This window comes from Phlebotomus papatasi, chromosome 1, assembly GCF_024763615.1.
Source record: "Phlebotomus papatasi isolate M1 chromosome 1, Ppap_2.1, whole genome shotgun sequence".
Taxonomy (NCBI): Eukaryota; Metazoa; Arthropoda; class Insecta; order Diptera; family Psychodidae; genus Phlebotomus; species Phlebotomus papatasi.
Window position 1 is genome coordinate 75,307,036 of NC_077222.1, and position 21,609 is coordinate 75,328,644.

At 34.5% G+C, this 21,609-nt stretch overlaps 2 protein-coding genes across 2 annotated transcripts; both read left to right on the forward strand.

Moving 5' to 3' along the window:
- Positions 1–10: 10 nt before the first annotated feature.
- LOC129802906 (peroxisomal multifunctional enzyme type 2) lies at positions 11–10,308 on the forward strand. Its single transcript, XM_055849111.1, has 8 exons — positions 11–946; positions 3,724–4,101; positions 4,162–4,325; positions 4,388–4,508; positions 4,568–4,852; positions 4,918–5,103; positions 9,662–9,856; positions 9,933–10,308. Exons 1-8 carry the CDS (start codon positions 310–312, stop codon positions 10,148–10,150), a joined length of 2,184 nt encoding a protein of 727 aa, XP_055705086.1. The 5' UTR covers positions 11–309; the 3' UTR covers positions 10,151–10,308.
- Positions 10,309–10,384: 76 nt separating this feature from the next.
- On the forward strand, positions 10,385–21,305 carry LOC129802900 (kinetochore-associated protein 1). Its single transcript, XM_055849098.1, has 6 exons — positions 10,385–10,596; positions 10,657–10,892; positions 10,953–14,144; positions 14,206–14,402; positions 18,786–18,948; positions 19,012–21,305. The coding sequence occupies exons 1-6, from the start codon at positions 10,501–10,503 to the stop codon at positions 21,230–21,232; spliced, it is 6,105 nt and encodes a 2,034-aa protein (XP_055705073.1). The 5' UTR covers positions 10,385–10,500; the 3' UTR covers positions 21,233–21,305.
- Positions 21,306–21,609: the final 304 nt, after the last annotated feature.

A 21,609-nucleotide genomic window follows, 5' to 3' on the forward strand; every position in this document is an offset into this window, starting at 1 on the left:
AAGAACTGCTAGAATACATACAACTCGTCTAAAAACACTTTCTCCTGTACTTCCAACTGGATTGTGTTTTGCTTTTACAATATTTTCGCGAGTATACTTTAATCCCCTATCTTACCACTCGTTCTTATCGCGTTCTAAAAGCAGCGACTGATTAAAATAATTGCTGTATCATTGTGAGAGTCGATCAAAGTAGCTATTTATCGGTGTTTTGGATTATTTCTTCAGTGAGCCTCTTGCAGTCATCTTGTTTTATTTTCTGCAATATTATTGTTCTCTAATTGCGCAAGAAGTACTTGTCTCTGTGAAATAATGTCGGAATTGCGCTTTGATGGTCGTGTGGCTGTAGTGACTGGTGCTGGGGCCGGTTTAGGCCGAGAATACGCCCTTTTGTTCGGAAGCCGCGGGGCTAAAGTGGTAGTGAATGATCTGGGTGGAAATGCTCGCGGTGAGGGAAAGTCTCAGCAAGCAGCTGATGTTGTTGTGGATGAGATCAAGGCAATGGGGGGTACAGCGGTGGCGGATTACCATTCGGTGACGGATGGTGAAAAAATTATCCAGACGGCAATGGAAAATTTTGGAAGAGTTGATATTGTGGTGAACAATGCTGGAATTCTGCGAGATAAGAGTTTTCCACGCATCTCAGAGGATGACTGGAATTTGATTCACGATGTTCACGTTAAGGGTAGTTTTAAGACTACTCAAGCGGCTTGGCCGATCTTCAAGAAACAGAACTTTGGACGGATCATCATGACATCCAGCAATTCCGGGGTCTATGGCAATTTTGGGCAGGCAAATTACAGTACTGCAAAATTGGGACTTGTTGGTCTGGCCAATACGCTAGCAATTGAAGGGGCCAAATATAACATCCACTGCAATGTAATTGTCCCCACGGCAGCATCACGAATGACCAAGGGTATCCTCCCTGATCTGCTCTTTGAGGAACTCAGTAAGTCTTTTATTAAGTCTACTCATTTAATATTATGCCGGTTAACCGGTAAATTAGAAAATACCCTAAGATACCTAAAATTTGTTTGCTAACTTCTCAATCCCTCTATCGCCTGAATTACCCGTGATATTTATTCCAGACTTTTTTGACCCGAGATAAGATAAAGTACCCTCAGTCGATCGGTTGCACGACTCGACCGGTAGAATTATTTGTTAAATTTATTTATATTTGCTATAATATTTAGCGTATGATCTAGCATTAATAAGACAATTATTCCATAAATCATACGATTCAGTGACAATTTTATAGAAATTAACCATCAAACATTCAAAAATTGAATCACCGGTCGAGTCGAGGAACCCGGTCGAGTGAGGGCATTTTACCTTATTCGCGTTTCAGACCTACAGCGCTCTTCGAGGTTTAGCCTAGTTTTCGAAGGTCTCAAAATCCTAAATAACGTGCAATTTTATTGCTTTTTGAGAACATATTAGGTTACTTATCTTTAATAATCCAATCCTAATATAATTTTTTCGAAAAAATCTTGAATAATAAGAAATTAGAGCAGTTAAGTCATATGGCTAAGGCTTAGGTCTGAAGCCCGTATAAGGCTTAGGGGCTTAGACATATGGAATAACTGTTTTAATTTCCTATCAATTGAGATTTTTTAGAAAAATTTGATTTAGAATTAAATTATTAAGGATGGATTAATGACCAGTTAGATTCTGAAAAACCAATAAAATTGGTTGCGATTTAGAATTTTGAGACCTTCCGGAATTGGGATAAACCTCTAGTCTGAAGACCGCTTTATATAGGGTCATTTCGCAAGCTTTATTAGTCAAAAACGTGAATTGTCAATTTAACTAAACTTTTGTAAAATGCTACACATATACAAAGAATTAGAATATCACAACATTATGAGACCACTGGCAATGGACACAAGAATTCGAAATAGAAGGCAATAACATTGAATATCTTAGAATTTAATGAATTCGGATACCGGATGTGTAAATAAACCCTGACCCCAATAAATAAAGTAAATACAATTAAGGCAAAATCAAAAATAACTCTATCATGCAATTTTAGAAAGCCTAACGAGATTTATAATTAGCGCATCCTTATACTAAATCAAATTCAACAAAAACCATTTCCTTAATTTTGAATGGAAATGTCCTTTCTGCGTTCTCAAAAATGCTGCGGCAAAAGCAAGACGCAATTTTTTAACAACTTGAATAACTTTCATTTAGGATCTCGTAAATAAAAAAAAAAAACAGTTGTATTAGAAATAGTCTAGTCTAGTCCAGTTATTCGATCTGTAAATCAGTAGCTTTCGAAACTAAATGATTTAAGGTAAAAAGGGATCCTGAATTACAAGGTCAAAAAAACCGATTTTTGCTTACCTAAATCGATAGATAAATTATCTAAAAAAAAAGTACACAAAAAAACAATTCATAAGTCGATTTAAAGCATTTTCGATGATATACAAAGGGGAGAGTAAGGAAGCTACGAGTAAATTTAAAAATGCCCGGGAGAAGATCTAAATTTCTACGATTTTGACGAATGGCAGAAAGGGTAGCAACCAAACTTATTAAACTGATTGAAATGAATTAAGGTTGTTTCTTCAGAACTAAATTCTCATTTAGTTGAAAATATTTAGATTTTTTGTGAGAAATGCATTTTTCTAAAAAGAAAACAATTTAAAAAATCCAGTTTCAGGATTCTTTTCCGGTTCTAGGTTTAACTATGAATTAAACTTATGAAAATTAAAATCTTAAATAATTTTTTTAATATAAAAATTACGAGATGGGTAAGGTCCCGTCAATTAGGGACTGCTGCAACGACGCACTTAAATGAGCTACTTATTAGTCCATTTCGTCTTGCTTTTTTCAAAAAAAAAAAAAAAATTGAACCACTTTAAATAAATATACCAAAAATTTCAAGAAGTTTGCTCGTTTTCATTTCTTCCAAAAAATCGCGAAAACTAGTTAATTTTTTCGAGGCCTAATTCAGCCTGTCCCTTGAACACTTTCCGGACAGTAACGTTCATCAATCTAGAATCAGATTTTCCCGATTTTTTTAATGAAAAATAGCTTAGTACAGAAATTCATCAGGCTACTGTTAAAAATCCTAAATTCTAATCATTCGGAAGAATCTGATTTTTCTTGAATATAGGGTAAGTGTACCAAATTTCGGCCAGCATGCAATTCAAGCCACTTTTTTGTTCCTCGAATTTCCATGATTTTTTAGTTTTTGCATGTCCAAAGATAGTACAATTCAAAAAAATAATAAAAACTGTCGCTTCGACAAACGAGATGATGTGAAAAAGACATTGGAAGAATTCCCGAAGGGCAAGAAACTATGAGAATCAAGGTGGCCGAAATAGTCCATCAAGACTATGTCTACATTTTTAATAATTTTAAAATGTATTAAGAATGATTTTAGAGAAACCAAATACGATAATTTGTCTATAAGGTTCCAAGCAACACTCCTTATAATGAAGTAATAAAAAATCAATTTGTGTTAAAAATATCACATTTTCAACTTGAAACTTTGGCACTTGCATGCAACTATGCCGAAATTTGGCACACATACCCTAAATAGTAAAAAAAAAAGTTTGTACCAGAGTATCCATATTTTCCTTGTTTTCCTTAATTAAAAGAGCTTAATTAAAAGTCTAAACTTCAAACCGAATTTCCACGTATTTTAGTGTTAGTTATAGGCTTATAAATCGGTTTTAAAAGCAAGAAACAATGGATCTCACAGTGAATTTTGCATTTTAGAGCCCAAGTTAATTGCCCCTGTTGTTGTGTATCTCTGCCATGAGAATACCCAAGACAATGGAGCTGTTATAGCCAGTGCTGCTGGTTGGGCAGGAAAAGTAGAAATTGTGGCTGGAAAAGGAAGTGTTCTCAGGGCATCTCTTCACCATGATGTAACAGTGGAGAATGTTAGGGATGCATGGGGCAAGGTAGTGGATATGTCTGAAGCTCGGAATATGAGAACAATTGGTGCAGCTAGTGCTTATACTCTCGAAGTTCTTGAGAATCTCAAGGACAATCCTCAATCTGGAGGGAGTAGTGATCAAGCTCCAACCAACGGTGTTTTCACAAATGAATTCAATTTTGGTTTTAAGGACCTAATCCTTTATGCTCTTGGAAGTAAGTTAGAAATTATCTATATTTATTTTTCAAAAATACTTAAATAAAATCTATATTCAGTTGGTGCATCTGTTGCTGAACCCTCGGATTTGAAGTACTTGTACGAGAGTCATGCTGAATTCTCCGCACTCCCATCCTTCTTTATTCAACCAGGTCTAATGCTTACCATGGGATCTTCAATTACAAAAAGTGCAATAACCCATAAAGAATTTGATCTAACAAATGTAAATCATTTGCATGCTTATTAATGAATTATTTTAAGATTCACTAATTTTTCCATCTCTAGGTTTTACATGGCGAGCAGTATCTGGAAGTGTATGATTTTCCTCTTGAGGGAAATTTGCGCACAGAAGGAAAAGTGTTGGATGTTATGGATAAAGGTTCTGGAGCTGTTGTAGTTACAAGCTGTAAGTTTATCTTTATACAAATTCAACTTGCAATCATTAACCAAAACAACAAATTTTAGGTGACACCTTTGATAGTCGAGGAAATCTTGTGGCTAAGAATCAGAGTGCAACATTTATTGTGGGATGTGGCAATTTTGGTGGGAAGAAACAACCTGGACCTGGAGTTGTACCTACTCTGCCAACGCCAACATCTCCCCCAGAAACAACAATAACATTCAAGACATCTGTTGATCAGGCAGCAATCTTCAGGCTCAGCGGTGATCCCAATCCTCTGCACATTGATCCCAATTTCTCTATAATTGCCGGCTACAAAACACCTATTCTACATGGATTGTGCACATTAGGTTCGTCCCTATAGGCCTATCCAAGAAAAAAAATGTTTTTTAATTAATTTATTATGAATTTCTAGGATTCTCCCTACGTGCTGTCCTTAAAGCTTATGCTGGCAATGATTCTACACTTTTCAAGGCTATTAAAGTGAGATTCGTGAAGCCAGTGATCCCTGGGCAGACCCTTAAGGTTGATATGTGGTCAAACGGGAATCGCATTCAATTCAAGACGAGTGTCGTTGAAACCGGTCAAGATGTGTTAACTGGTAAGTTCATACTTCATGTACTATCTTATCAAATTTTCCTATTGTACCCCAATAAATTTTATTATCTAACTGGAGACTTTACCCCTTGGATCACGCATTCTATGCTCTTGTGGTTTTATCTCACAAATTTCCCGTAAATCTTTGTTTTAGCACCTTTAAAATTCTCTTGATAATACGTCAAAACTTAATTAATTTTTGAGATCCTACATTTTATACGTACACATTGTGTATCTTTTTTTTTTGTGAAATTTCATTGTCCAAATATTTCTTTATTAACATCATTTTTTGTTGAGCACCTTTTCGACCATATTCAGCTTTCACTTCTTTTACTCGGTTTTTTATTGTACTTTTGTTGCTCGAACTCTGAAGAGAAAGACTTACCTATAGTATTCGAGCATCAGGTTGACTATTTTAGTAGTCTTATACCCAAGGAAAGGATAGTTTATCATAGAAATTAAAAGAAAAAAAAAAAATAGAACAAAATTTAGTTTTATAAAAAAATATTTTGTTCATAATTCTGTAAATTATTTGATCTAGTGACCAAACTGTGAGAGATGTCGAAATGGGGTTTTTGAATGGAACATTTTTAGTCCTTAAATTTCTTTTAGGAAAAGCGTTAAGTTTTATAATTCTTACACAAGTAGTAAGGCACGTTTGAGTGGGGGAAAGCTTTGAGGCTTCGAACATTAAATATTTTTACCATATTCCTTCAATGAACCTGATCTAGTGGCAATATTTTTTAATAGCCAGTATTAAATCACACATTTCCTGAAAAAAAATTAGTCAGAACCATTAAAAGAATATGGGAAAAAATATGAAGTGTTTGAAAACAGTATGTGCGAAGCCCTCAAGCCTTCTACTGTAATAAGAATTTTAGCAACTTGTTTTTGTTATTTGGAAACTAATACAATCTTACGTGTTTTTGGTTTTTTTTTTTATTTCGATATTAAGTGAGACTCTTAACAATTTCACCTACTATAATCCTACAAAATGGGTCAACTAAAGGCAATTTATGTAAAGAAATCTCTCATCTCTGATCCTGGACATATAATAATTTAGGTTGATATGTAACCGCCAACTTTTACGTGCTAGAGGTCTAAATAGAATTTACCTTTTAAAATTTGATAGCAAAGATTTATCCCAATTTCTCATAGAGTATGCCTTACGCACACTCACGACTTAAGCCGGGAGACGGCTTAAGGTAATTATAATCAAAATAATGATTTGACTAAATTAATATCAGATTTTAACTAATCAAATGATGGAAACTGATGGAAATGTAATCTTGGAATTATTTTCAATGATTTTTTGGATTGGGACGACCATATCTCCTACATAAGTGAAAGAGTTAACTTTTCCCTTTATACCTTTAGAACCCTTAGAACGCATCAGTGATGCAGCCTCTATGAGACCCCTGACTAGAATTAGCTACGTATCCTACGTATAAAATCAGATAGTGGGGTGTTATAGTTTGTCTTAGAAGGAATATTGAGGAAACTACTGCTTATTCGAAGTTTATACTTCTCTTCCTATGCATTGAAATAATTATTAGCCTAATACAATTTTTTTTTTTACAAATTATACGCCATGAAAAATTTCATATGCTGGCTAATTCTACCCCGGTCTCTCCTATTACATTCAATAATTGCATTCGCTAAATATTTTCAATCTCCATCCTTTTGATCATATATCTCCTTACTACGTCCGAGTTTTGGGGAGAACCCTGCCACTATTCCTGCAGTCTCGAGCTCTCGATTTCATACCTCGCGTTTTCAAATATCATCAGCCTAAATATCCGGCTGAATTTCTTCTCCAGCGTCCATCCGTTATACCGGCTTCAGATCTAACGGCGTTATCACACTTGCACATTAAAATTTTAATGTGATTCATATTAATTGTCGCTTGTGAGCGTCCCAAATATGTTATTTGTGTCTTTGAGTCACTTAATATTTGGGGTTTTTCTATTTATTGATAAAGAAGTGGACTTGGCCTGCAAAAATAAGTTTACCTAAAGCATAAATATTTTTCACATTAAAGAAATAAAGAGAAAATCGCATTACTTTTACGCATTAATGCTATAAATCAATTTATATCAAATTTTGCGGGCCAAGTCTACCTTTTTATCAACAAATAGATCAAATTTTGAATATAAAATGATTCAAACACACAAATTACACATGTGGACTCTCACCAGCGACAATAAATGTGAATCATATTAAAATTTTAATGTGCAAGTGTGATAACAAAGTAAGGCTTAGCTATATGGCTTAATTGCTTTAATTTCTTATTAATCACAATTTTTTGGAAAAATTTATCTTAGGATTGGATTATTAAAGATAAATAAACAGTTAGGCTCTCAAAAAGGAGTAAAATTGCTCGCTATTTAGGATTTTGAGACCTTCGGGAACTGCACTAAACCTTTAGTCTGAAGACCGTTTTAGGTCTTCGTGTCTTGTTGTGCCCATTTTTGACAACTTTCTTATTTTTTGAGGGAGTTACTCTCTAAAATTAACTTCCTAGATAGGAGAAACGGCGTCTTATCCAAATCTTTTGGTCATTTTAGTTTGCTTTTTTTCCTTTTTCCATGTCAGAGGTCTTTTTTAAATAATGTAGATAACTTATATAACCTGAAAAAGAGCATTTCCACCGTTTGGCTCTGGAGGTTGGGTACCAACACTAAGACGGCGGTGGACGCAAACATTGCTTTCTGACAAATCTTTACATTTTTAAGCAAGGATTTTTTGCTTTCAAGAACACCTGCTCAAAAGCTGTGTTTTTTTAAAAAAAATTGAAATTAATTTTGGTCATTATTTTGATTATAAATACGTTAAGCCGCCTCTCGGCTTAAATCAAAAGTGTTTCTATGCCTATGGCATTACATTCAGCGATTAAGAGCAGAATCACATTGACAGTAAAATGGTCACCGTATTTCGTTATACGCATTTTCATTGCAATTCTTACGCAAATTCTCAATTACCGTATTACCTTATCTCATACTCGGTGGCACTAGATGAAAATATTATAAAAAAAATTAAAGAAATAAAATGAAAATGCGATAAACGATGAGCAAAAAAAACTGAACGTTTAATTTCTCTTACAGTTTTTTTGCTCACCATTTATTGAATTTTTGCTTTACTTCTTCAATTTTCTTACATTATTTTCACCTAGTGCCACCGAGTATGAGATAAGGTAATACGGTAATCGAGAATTTGCGTAAGAATTGCAATTAAAAATGCGTAAATTAACGAAATACGGTGAGGCTACGGCGAGCATTTTATTGTCAATATGATTCTGCTCTAAAGGTCTTGAGTTTATTTGGGGCTTTATGTTTCTAATTTCGATATTGTTATTCCTGATATTCCCTATCATCTCTATATAGTGAAGCAGTGGACGATCCCTATTGATAAAAGTACAATAAGTTGATTTTGAGAAAAATTGAATAGGGGAAACTGGGGAACTACCAAACACGGGGTAGCACCAAACACTAATTTTTATTTTTAAACTACTTGGACAAACTCGACCATTTCTTCAATGGAGAGCATCCCTATAATAACTATAAATTTCTATAAGTTTTGTCCTCTGAAGTTGAATAGGGTGGAGTTTACACTTGTGGATGTTATACACTTACGGACAGCGTGCAAAAATCTGAAGTTCTTACGTAAAACAGATTTCGAAATGTTATAAAATTATTAGTTTATTTTTTTTTAATCTTTTTAATGTAATAACAGCTTAAGATTTTTGCATTGTCCATAATTGTGGTAGACTCCACCCTATCTGATTAGAAAATCGTAGTGTTTGGTGCTATCCCGTGTTTGATTGTGCCCAGGTTACTCCTATAAATTGTAAGATAATGAGAAAGGCTTCAAGAGCGAGTAAATGAAAACAATTGTTCGACTTTTCCACCCAATAAATTAATTAAAGCAAGATTCGAGCATTTCACGAAATCTTTTTCACTTCAATCGTTCTTCCAATGCGGCCTTTTTGCAAAGAAGAACGAAAAAGTCTATCCTTTTAATTAGAACTGTATTGTTGAGGTCAAAGTCTCGTGGTTGTCTGGTTCATTAGCTTAAAATTCTGCAGGTGCTTCGAATAATTTCAGTAAATTGTAGGTAATTAAATATTTGGAAAATGAAGAAGGTAATTCAGTGTAAATTGGACTATAAGAGAAGTCACATTTCTCCGTTCTTTTAAATTAATTTAGGTGATTTTTTTTTTACCTTAAACTTGTACTTGAAATTTCCAACAGGAAAAGCAATAAATTTAAATTTGATTTAACTTGGAAATATGGCTAGAAAATACATTGGTCTCATTCTCTCGTAAAGACCACGACCACACATATTTTTGTCTCCCTTTTGCTTCAATCGCGACTTTTTATGACTTGCGAGAATACACATAATTTGACGACTGCTTTTCTTATTGGCGTTTCCTTCGTGTGTATTGAAGGAAGATTTGCTGTAAAATTTGATAAGATTTTCGATAATAAATTGCGTTTGAGTGTAGGAAATTCCGTGGCGGGGAGAGATTTATTTTACCAGTAACTCGAAATCTTTCTTTGCAGGCGCATACGTTGATCTGAAGAGTACTGTAAAGCCTGTAAATCCAATTGTGACGGAAAACAAAATGGGCCTTCAGAGTGATGCCGTTTTTGGAGCTATTAAAGATCGTGTGGATGGAGAGCCGGCAAAGGCTAAGTCTGTGAATGGTGTCTTTGTGTACAAAATCACGGAAAATGGAAAAGTCGTGAAGGAATGGAGTGAGTATTTTGGAAATAGAAAAAAAAAAGAATTCTTTTAACAACTCGGGATTAACGCCCATTCATCTCTCTATAGCACTTGACCTCAAGAATGCCAAAGTCTACGAAGGAGCGCCCCAGAGTGGGACTAAAGCTGATACCACACTAACTGTAGGAGATGCTGATTTCGTGGACATTGCCCTCGGAAAGATAAATCCTCAAGTGGCTTTTATGAAGGGAAAACTTAAGATTACAGGAAATATCATGCTGACCCAGAAGTTGGTGCCATTCCTGAAAACCGATTCTAAATTGTAATTATACTGTGGTGACATTCCATTGAGTGGGATATGGTTTACCTGTACAACATATGCTGCAAGCATTATTTGTTTTTGTTGGTGATTTAGCAATTTTATCATGTATTTTCAATTTTTTTTTACAACGAGGGTGGTAAAAATACAACACTTAAAAATTAACAGTGTATTTTCGAATTTCGAACTGCTAGAAAATCTTTTGGTCTAAAGCTCAAGAAAAGTCGAAAAGCTTCAGAGGGCGCAAAAAAATTGTATTGAATTCGTATTTGACAGTTCAAAAGCGGCGTTTCATTTGCAACCTGCGATTTTTCGCGTTTTTCTTTAATTTTTCTCAGTTTTACTTTGCAAGGAAAGATGTGGGACGATTTTAGATTGTCATCAAACGATGAATTAACTATAAATAATACACTGTGTGTGAATGGTTTGTTCCAGATTGCATCATCCCAAGAGGTAAGACAAATATTTTCCTTTTTCAAAGCATTCTTGATGCATTAAAAAAAACGTCGGTAGGTGAAGAATCAGCCAAAAGTCCATGCAGCTGTCCAGAACAGCAAGATATTTGTTGCAGTGGATCAGAGTCTTGTTCTTATTGAGAATGAGAATGTGGGGGAGTGCAAATTCCTAAGTTTTGCAGAATCTCAAATTGATTGTGTCTTTATATCGGAGTCCGGAAAGTTGGTGGTTTGCTGTTTGGCTAACGGGAATATCAATGGGTTTAGCATAACTGGGAATCCTTTGTTTAGCCTGTGAGTTGTGCCATGGTGGGTGGGTGAAGGATTAGTTGGTAATATCACATGAATTTGCAGGAAGGTAAATGAAGAGGATATTGGACAAGATAGGACCTTTGCCGGCATCAGCAGTTGCAACCAGGATCTCTATGTTATGTGCACAAGTGGTAGGATGTACAAGGTGGGAAGTGTTGATGAGGATAGATCGCTAAATGGAATTGATAACAATGAAACTTTGGTTTTTGATGAGACCATCTCATCAAATGCTCATCTTACTCGAATTTTTTCAAAGAAATTCTACAATGAAATCATTTCGTTTGTGATGATTCCACAAGTTAATCCTCCAATGGCTGTATTCAGTGATTCTAGCCGTATTTACATTTATTCTTCCGGGGATGAATGTCCAATTTCTTTGGCTGTTAGTAGTGTGAAAAAATTGCACATTTTCAAGCACTATCTCCTGGGATTGTGTGAGAATGGAGATATCCTGGAGATTTGTCCATTCACCGGGATGATGTATAACATGAGCATAGAGTCAGATTGTAGAATTGATGATATGGTGCTGTTGGAGAGCACTGGGGACAAAATTGAACTCATGGTTCTCACAAAAGCCAATAGAATGGGTCAAAAGATGCTGAAAATTGTGGAATTTCCAACAATGCGATCATTGTATGATCTGGACATGAGTGAGCATATTTGGTTGGTAGAGCAACCAAAATCTTCAATGGGAATGTACTATTTGGTGGGGAATATTGTGGAAGATAGAGCAATTCCACAGGAAATTGAGATGAAGATCATTTCTGAGACACTTCCAGAGCATCAACTGAGAAAGATGATCTGTCGTGGGCGATTGGATGAGGCTGAGAATTTTGCCTTACAATTCAATCTCAGCCTTCAGTCCATCTATGAGTGTCGAATTAGTCAACAAGTAGCTGGAATGGTCAAGTGCAGGAATACCGAGGTGTTGAGAGAGCAATTAACTGATTTCCTTCAGCTCCTCGATAAAATTGATAATCCGAAAATTTTGATCAATCTCTGGGACATTGAAATTCCTGATCGTCAAATGACGGCAGAATTTTTGGAATATATTCTGAAGAAAGTGCCTGGTGATGATGAAGGTCATAGGGATGTTAAGTACAAAATTGCAGAATATTTGCGCAGGATTGAAACACTGCATCTCATGGATCCCTCAGATTCCCTGCTTGAATGGCGCAAATTTCTCAGTAGTCAGAATTTGCTTAAAGTCTGTGTTGAGTACTTTTCATCGAGCATCTCAAAGGCTTGCCTGATCTGGTCAAGGCATTCATCGCATCTCATTCCCAATTTGAACACAAAAGATCTCATGAAAATTCTCAATAGTTTCCCCAGCACAGTTGAACCTTTGGCCGTTATTCAATGGCTGCATCACTTCACACCGTCCCTTCTGCAGGTTCATCCCGAATTTATGCCCACAATTGTTGACTGGAGCATTGTGAAGATTAGATTTTACGAGAGTACAGCTGCATGGAAGAATAATACCCTGGAGATATGTAACAGTATTCTGGAGATTTTTTCCAATCTTCACTTTATCATTGCTGATCCTCGGCGTCAGTATGACAGCAATCTCCGAAAATTGCAGGTGCTAAAGTTTGCCCTGGAAAATCTTAAGATTCTCAAGAATGACTACAATGTTGTCATTGGACTGAGTGATTATCTGGAAAATAGCCTAGAGGATACAACATTTAAACTCTTACTTGGTGTCCAGACAGATAAAATTCAGAGTCTCATAAATGATTTCATCTATCCGAATTTCATGGAAGTCAATAAGTCCCCAATTGAGACACTAGTGAGGTATATTAATTTTCTCATAACCTACCGGAAATCCTTCTGCTACTGGCAAGATAGAGCTGTGATTGCTCTTGAATTGATTCCGGATGAAGATGAAAGGCTGCAGTGTGCACAGAATGTTTTGAGAGAAGCACCTGTACCATGGTCACCGGTTCTCATGCCCCTCATCAAGTATAGTTGCCTCAATCATCGTCTAGCTCAGGAAATCCGCTCAATCTATGATCAGCGAATTGTTAAGATGATCAAGCTAAAATATCACTGGCCACAAAATGCCCCTGATGACTATCTCATGCTCATCTGTAGGATTCTCAAGGAGAAAACCTCCGAGATGTGGAGTGATATCAAGAGTTTGATTATGACAGTGCCAAAAATTGAGAAAATGGCATATTATTGCTGCATTCATGAGCTCACTAAACAGGAAAATTTCAAAATGATTCTCCATTTGCTCGAGGAATTGGGTGATAATAGTCACGAGATTATTCAATATATCATGGAAACATTCATTGAAATGCTCGAGGATGGTGTAGAGGTGGACCATGAGAAGAACTTTATACAACTGCTCAATATTCTGGATAAAAAATCAGATCAGTCAATGAAAGAAAATGTTCAGCAGATTAATCGGCTATACGCACTAAAAGGTCGATTTGAAAATCAATTTGTGAATCTCAGAATCAATGATCTTTCAGATTCAAAGAGCATTTTTGATAAAGGCATGAACATTATTGTGAATAACTTGAGAAACTACGGAGATAATCTCATTCTGCGACTCTGGAATGACGTTAAGATTCTAACGGAAGCTGTTAATATGGATTTCCTCACGGGACTTATTCATTTAGCACAAAAGTGCTCCAATCTCCAACTGTCCTGTGCTCTTGCATACGATATCCTCACATTGATTGAAATAACTAGTGACAATTGTGATCGATTACTTCAATTCTGTGCTTTGCTTCTTGTGCAACAGGCTCAGGTTTTTGATTCTGAAGATGCAATTTTTGAAGATACTCTTACATTTCCCATAATCTACAGATTTCTCGCAAAAATCCTCCAAGTGACCAAAATTTATTATCTTGAGGCAAAAGAAATGGTCGTATGGGTACGAATGTGTACTGAATTCTACTGTGATTCAGATCTCGATGACTACTACGAGGGCAAGCACACAACAATTAGCAAAAATATTGCTAAAATATTCATGAACAATCATGACACTCTCAAAGAATTAAAGCTTGATAAGAAGAGGATATCTATGTCAATTTTTGATGAAATTCTGAGCCCTACAACACAAGTTGCCAAGGAAGTCAAATTGGAATTGCAAAGCATCATCAAATGCATTTCAACCATCATGAAAATAGTCTTTCATTATCCTGAAGGCTTGACCTTTGGTTACAGACTCCAAGGATTTATCAAATCATATGATGAAACACTGGAAGATGAAGAATTCGATAGGTTCGCTCTTCTTTTAAATTTATTAAATGAATATTATTTTAAAAATATCTTTTTTTTTTAGATTGAAAGAATATTTATCTGAACACATTCAGAAACTCTTTAAGCTGAAGATGTACTCAACACTCTACACAATTGCTCTAAAAATTATTGAACTGCAGAAGAAATGTGGATTCGAAATAATCCCACAAGTCTCGGTTAACCTTTTCCATGCCAAACTTTTGAAATCGTCCCTGTCCGAGAGGCAGTTTAATTTAATAGGTAAGGAGACCTTTGAATGAATCTTTGAATTAAATATTTAAAAGTATGGTATTTATGTTTCTTAGGGCCCAAACAGACTCAAGCTGATCCTCGCGAATATTTAGCCTCTAAAATTTGGTGGACAAGCTTTAAGTACACTCAGAGAAATCCGAAAAAGTTAAAATAACATTCCGTAAATGTTAATTTTATCCTGCATTATTGATCCGAAATCGTTGTAAATATTATGCTTCTTAGGTGTATTATGGGTTAAAGTTACCCTTTTTCATGTTAATTTTACACTTAATAAGGTGTAAAATTAACATTAAAAAATGTTGATATATTTTTACACCCAAAAAGGGTTAAAGTTACGAGGAAAAAAAGTTAATTGCACCCTCTTTTTTTCTCAGTGTACAAATGAAAGTGATTTAACCACAATCCCAAAATAATTGCACTAAAACCATTTTATCGCTGATTTTACTTTTTTTTTAATTCAATCAGCATTTTTTATTAAATATAAGCCAAAGAAAAAAATGACATAAAATATCTCAAAAAATACTTTTTTGTTATGGTTTTCGAAATTAAAATTTTAAATAAAACACAATATGTTAGGGGAGGTGGGGCTATTTTGAGCTGTCGGACTACTGAGTAATTTAGATAGATAAAACAATTGTGGATCTAAATTAAATTATGGCAAAGCCCAGCTTTAAAAATATCCGCAAAAGCCGTATAGGGGAGACTGGGGCAGAATTAGCCACGGATAGAATTAGACAGTGGCATGTTATAGTTTGCCTTAGAAGGAATATTGAGGAAATCATGATTTATTCGAAGAAAATACCTTCCTTTTCCTTTTTATTCAATGAAATATTTTATCAGCCTGATACAAACATTTTGTTTTTTCAATAAAATATGCGAAATGAAAAATTTCATTTCCAAACTCTCCCCCTACTCAATTTATATTAATAGACCAAAACAGATTTTTTTAACAAGATTTTCTACTGACTCATAATTTTGCAAATCAGTCTTATTCATGAGACATAGTTAATACACCTCACGAAATTCAGATATGTTCGCCTGGTTCAGCCCATGATCTGTTTCCGCAGGGGAAACTGGGGCACTAGTGTAATCAGATAAGTTTTTGACTGGTTATAGGGTAAGTGTGCCAAAATCCGGCCAGCTTCCAATTCCGGCCATCTTTTTTGTTCCTCTAATTTCCATGAATTTCAAGTTTTTGCTTACTCTAAAGATTATACAATGCAAAAGAATAACAAAAAATGTAGCTTCGACAAGCGAGATGACGCGAAAAAAAACATTGGAAGAATTCCCGAAGGGCAAGGAGCTATGAGAATGAAGGTGGCCGAAATAGGGCACCAAAGCTATGTCTATATTTTTATTCATTTTAAAATGTATTAAAAATGATTTTAGAGTAAATAAAGACGATAAATTGTCTACAAGGTTCCAAGCAACACGCTTTAAGGAAAGCGAATAAAAAAATCAATTTGTATTTAAAATATTACATTTCAAACTTGAGACTTTGCCACTTGCATGCAACTATCCCGAAATTTGGCACACTTACTCTACTGGTTAATATATTATATAAAAATAATATTGTTTCACTGCTTAGAAAGGGAAAGTGTTTCGGATTAATATAGATAATATAAAATAGAGTCTTGTACGAGATAATTAGTTTTGACCATGGACAGTAATCAGTTGTTACTGGTTATTTTCAAGAATTTTACCTCAGGTTTGCACAGCACACTGCGACTTTTTTAATTATAGGGGAGACTGTGACAAAAAGTCACAAAACGGATATTTTATTTTTTTACAAGCTACCCGAGCACCTCCGAAATTTCTAATTAGCGCAGTTTTATAGGAAATTTACCGCTCTACAATTCTGTGAAAGTCATTTTCTTCTATTTTGTATGGAAATATATTTATCGAGCTGTTTTCTAAAAGGTAATTTTGTAATCATTCTCAAAAATGCTGGGGCAAATGGTATCAGTCATAAGATACTATCACATTTTGATTCTCTTTATTACGGGATTCCGTAAATTTAAGTAAAATACCTAGATTACATATTTTCATAGGAAATTTATTCTTCTACACCTTGTAAAACACCATTTTCTCTATCTAAGCGAGAAAAGCGATTTTACAAAAAACACACAAAAGACTGCAAATCGTTGGACTAATGCAAACAACAAGCGGCGACACATAGCATTGACATCAGAAATTGTTTCGGTTTTTGGTACTTTTTGCTCTATAGCTTTTGTTACTTTTTACCCCAAGTGGTCGTTTTTAATAAAAAGGATTTCTGGAGAAAAGAATCTTTGTAAAATTCTAAAATATATAGCGGATTCGTATTCAAAGAATATCCAGATAATTTGGGAAATATTCACAAGTGCATCAAATTTAATGTAAGTAGCTAATAATTGATATCTTCTGCACGGAAAATATTTCAAAAATAGGGCTAAAAATTTCGATAATTTTTATTTTCTAAATTCCTTATTCAAATTCTAACAAACTTACAACATTGAAGAAGACTTATGGCAGCTATCTATGGAGAAAATTTTAAGCCGCTATCTTATTTATCTTGGAAGATATTGAATTTTAAAATTTTCGATTTGTGACTTTTTGCCCCAGTCTCCCTTATACTCCCTCCGTTCCGAAAAAAATCGTACATTTGGGGAAAAATTAAAGATTAACGAATGCTTTCAGGGATTGTTTTTGTTATTGATAAATATCTTATGTAAGAACTACCCTCCATATTCAGGGATTAATATTGGGGTCCTGCCTGGATTATAAGTTGAGGAACGAGAGCATTAAAATTGATTTTTTGCCGCATTTTTTTTCAATGAGCCCCGGTAGATTGTTAATTATTGAAAATTGGTCTGCAATTGACGTTGTGAACTAGCATTGATTCTAAAAGTGCGTAAAAGAATAAATCAAAAGGCAATTCCATTATGCCATTTTTTATTGCTCAAACTTGCTTGCTTTTATTGCTCCGGATAGGACGGGATGCACGATGCCGTTCGCCCGTAGCCCAAATTGAAGATTTATAACTACATATAGCACTTTCTTCGAATTTAAATCTCGTAGAAAACCTGTGAGTGATAGACTAGCCGGAAAAAAATAAATTTCTGTTGTTTCAATGATACGGTTGAAAGATGCTTCAAACACTGCATATGAGTATGAAAGATCATCTACAGAGTTTTATTTTGAATAAGGAAACTCCCAAAAAAAATGTTTTTCATAGTTTTAGTAAAATAAGTGATGAATATATTTGAATATAAAGCTCAAATTTTATCCAATATTTTATAAAATAGTTTTCGTGCACGCATGAATGGTAGTGAGTTCAGCTCTTTATCACAGAAATTGTTCTTATGCAGACTTAATGCGTACAAAAGATTCTAGTTGTCTGAAACTGCTAAGTCAATCTGAAAATTTCAAAAATTAAGTATTCGGTGACTAAAATCAAACCAGAAGGCTTCTAAAACTGGTTCTATAAAACTTTTTAAATCATTTCTACACATTTAAAATTACATAAAGACTAATTGATCTAATAATCTAATGGCGGAGATCAAATTAAACATTTCTTTCTAAAAATTTTCGCCAAAAGTATTTATCTTCATATTTTCTAAAACCAATCATATTTTTTCTCTAAAATTAATCAAGTTTTCTTCTAATTTCAAGGATTATATTTAGGGTTTTTAGTACTAAGAATTTTGAAAAAATATTAAATCAAGATAAATCTACTGAATAAATAATATGTAATAAAATTGAAAAGAATTTAAAATGATGTTTCCGGGTGTTCCCTTTTTCTTTTTGCAAGAATTAACTATTGATTTATTAATGAATTAATAACCTATTCGATTTCTTTAACCCTTTAACGACGATACACTTTTTACAGACTGAAAATCAACAATAAAAATTAAACTGAGAAACATAATCAATGATAAGTCTTTCATCTAACCTTGGAAAGTCCAATAGAGTCTAATTCGGTGTATTTTGTGCTTCTATGAACGATAGGAACAAAAATAGCCCAAAAATTATTTAAGTAATTTTTCATATTTTTTTTAAATTAAGAATTTAAAGATTCGCCAATTTTGAGCTTAAATATTTACTACATAGCAAATAGCTAGAGACTTGCAAAACATATTCTAAATTCCTTGAACCTTCTACTTTACAATTATGTGCAGACATAAGAAAAAAATAACTTTAGGTAGTCAGGAAAAATTATTTTCGTTTACGCGGAATTTTCACTTCTATAAAAATTAATTGCGAAAACTTCTATTAAAGTCTTCTCAAAGAAAATGTTAAATCTTATTAATTTACCGTAAGACGTTCTATAGATACTTTTAAAGAGCCCACAGTTATATTTTTTTCATTTTTTTTTTTTTATTTTTTAAGAATGCTTGGCTCAACTGGTGTCCAGTGAATCACCTGAGAAATTCGTCCATTCGTTGGATATTCCTCCCAAAAACGATATGGTCAGACTGAATTATTACACTCTGATGGAGAATTACTACAATCTCTCTGGTAATGAGGAAAAAGCATTGCAGGAGAGAGAAAAGTAAGTAAATATTTTTATTTATTACTTTTATCGAATTTGTACAAGGTAAGATTTTCTCTGCAGTCGCATCAAGTATCAATTTATAACGGAGATACGTAAGAAGAAGCCTGATTTTAGGCTAAGCTCAAACCTAGAAAGTATGGGTCTTGAGCAAGTGATCAAGGAAGTTTGTACAGTGCCAATTGATGTGGCATCACTTAAAAATTTATTTGGGAATTTATCGTGGAAGGGTGACTATCAGGACTTATTGGTGTCTCAATTGTTGCTTGTACTGAAGCAGCAAGAATTGAAATTTGATGTGACTTTTGATGAATTTGGCAAAGAAAAAATCACAGTTCATAATTCTGTGGAGGATATTGTGAAGCAATGTCGACCGTATATGGATGAGATTTTGAGGGAGAAATTGCTCATGACAAAATTGATTGGATTTATGTCAACGATGAATTTCTATTTCTACGAAATGTATATCAGTATCATTGAAATACTGATGGAATTCAATGTACTACCACCTGAAATGGGAATGTGGAAGACTATTTTGGAATTTCTAAAACACAAAATGACTGTCAGGAGACGTACTAAGGCAACACAGGAGGAAGGTGATTTGTGGCTGCAGGCCCAATCAGATGGGGGAATGTTGCCAAAAATTGCCAAATATCGATTTCCATTTCAAGTTATCATCAAAAATGATTTGCACAAAATTCTAGGGGATGAAATTCACGTGGATAATTGTAAGGATTGGTTTCCACTCATAAAGATTCATACGCTGTATTTCTACAAGGAAGCCACAATGGCCATTGTGACGGAAACTACAGAGAAATTTTGCATGACTGCAATTAAAAATTCCATGGCAGAATACAAGGCGCATACGGAAAGGGGGGAAAATAGTGATGCTTGGCAATTGAAACCAACTGATAATTCTATGTTGAAATCAATTATTAAATTGACACAATTCATGTCGACAGAATGGAAAATATTTTCTGTACTCTATTACGTGACTAATTACACAGCAGATGGAGTGGATCAGGTGGAGGCAGCATATGAATGCTACAAATATGCCATGGAGAATGAGAAGAAATTGGTTGTGAGTGAAGCTGCTAGGGATAAATTGATGAAGATCAAACGAAAGTATCCGATGATTAAAATTCAACACTTGCTGCATGTGCACAAACTCAATGAGGAAACTTTGTTGAATTTGGTGGAGAATCCCAAGGAATTGATTCATGCTCTTTACCTCCATGAATCAATTTTGAAGCCTCAACCACCAAATATTACGCATCTTGTTGAAGAAATTGCAGAGCTGCACGCACTAGATTTGCGTGTTATTCAAGCCCATTTGTTGACCAAATGGCTATCGATAAATGTGGACAATAATGAATCCAATCCTGATGAAACACTCCTATTGGACAATTTGCAGGAGGATAAATGCTCAAATCAGGACAGTGATGTAGATAATTCTGTCAAGAGAGCACAATATATTTTACAGAGCTGGCCAGAAGATGATGCTGTTCAATTTCTCATTACTATTTCTCATCAGAATCCACAGAATCCTGAGAGTGAGCTGAGGATCTTTGAATGGATGGTCCAGCTACTGGATGATGACAGTACTGAATCAAAGAGTGTTATTGCTCAGAAAAACTATGTTCAAGTGAAGGTAACCAGTGATCTCAAGAAATTGGGCTTCAATTTGCCACCAGCAAGGTACAACAATTATGATAAAATTTCCCTGTTAAAGATGATTTGGCAAAAGAATGGAAATAATCCAGTTGCTGTTCATGCAATGGCACTTATCTGCTTGGAATTTGACATAAATGAATATAAAATTTGGGATGTGATCCTACGTCGAATGGTGCACTTTGAGATGAAAAAAGAACTCCTGTCCATTGTAAATTTCCTGTCGGCTAAGCAAGAACTTCTATCTGTAGAGGGTTTAAGGATTGCCTGGGAATGGTTAATCAGAGCTCCCTTTGAGAAGGCATCTCGTGTAACAACATCCAAGGATACTGAAGAACTCTGCCGATCACTAACACTTCTACAAACTTGCCCAATAACATCCAAGATTAACTTAGTGAATCTGGCCCATTTGTGTGTGCATATTGAACAGGTGCACATGGCTGCGATACTTATGGTCTATGGCAACAAGGAAGACAGGATTACCATTAAAAATCTGGTTTTGAAGCATAAATCATCTAAAATAAAGGATGAACTTGAGGAGCTGGAACTTAATGGAATTCTTCCTGTTCTCATTAAAAATGCCACTACAGAAATTTTTCACACACTGGATTAGGATAAAATATTTATTTAATCATGAACTCCAGTAATTGTAATACAAAATCTGATTAAAAAGATTATTCTACATATTTTTCATGGCTTGCACGATAAAAGGTATGTTCAAGTGATTGAAATATATTACTCATTTCGTTTTTACCAGTTATGATATGGAGGTGCTATTCAACTTTGCGAAATAATACACTTTTCGTAATCAGTTTCAAAAAATTTGTTCGATTTGCTGCATTTCTAATAAGTATATTTTTTGAGCCTAATCACGAATCTTCGAATTACCATGAAGAAGTTAGCCCACGTAATTTTGCAAAGTGCTCAAACTAATAGACATAAGAATTTTGTCAGTAATTGGTTGAAAAATTGTATTAAAGGTGTCTACAC

What these genes read in the sequence shown, in the direction of transcription:
- LOC129802906 (XM_055849111.1), top strand. Translation starts at nt 310, where the DNA reads ATGTCGGAATTGCGCTTTGATGGTCGTGTGGCTGTAGTGACTGGTGCT. An exon ending in AGCTGTTGTAGTTACAAGCT is followed by an intron (nt 4,509 to 4,567) that starts GTAAGTTTATCT and finishes AACAAATTTTAG; the next exon opens with GTGACACCTTTGATAGTCGA. An exon ending in ACATGGATTGTGCACATTAG is followed by an intron (nt 4,853 to 4,917) that starts GTTCGTCCCTAT and finishes ATGAATTTCTAG; the next exon opens with GATTCTCCCTACGTGCTGTC.
- LOC129802900 (XM_055849098.1), top strand. Translation starts at nt 10,501, where the DNA reads ATGTGGGACGATTTTAGATTGTCATCAAACGATGAATTAACTATAAAT. An exon ending in AGATTGCATCATCCCAAGAG is followed by an intron (nt 10,597 to 10,656) that starts GTAAGACAAATA and finishes AAACGTCGGTAG; the next exon opens with GTGAAGAATCAGCCAAAAGT. An exon ending in GAAGATGAAGAATTCGATAG is followed by an intron (nt 14,145 to 14,205) that starts GTTCGCTCTTCT and finishes TTTTTTTTTTAG; the next exon opens with ATTGAAAGAATATTTATCTG.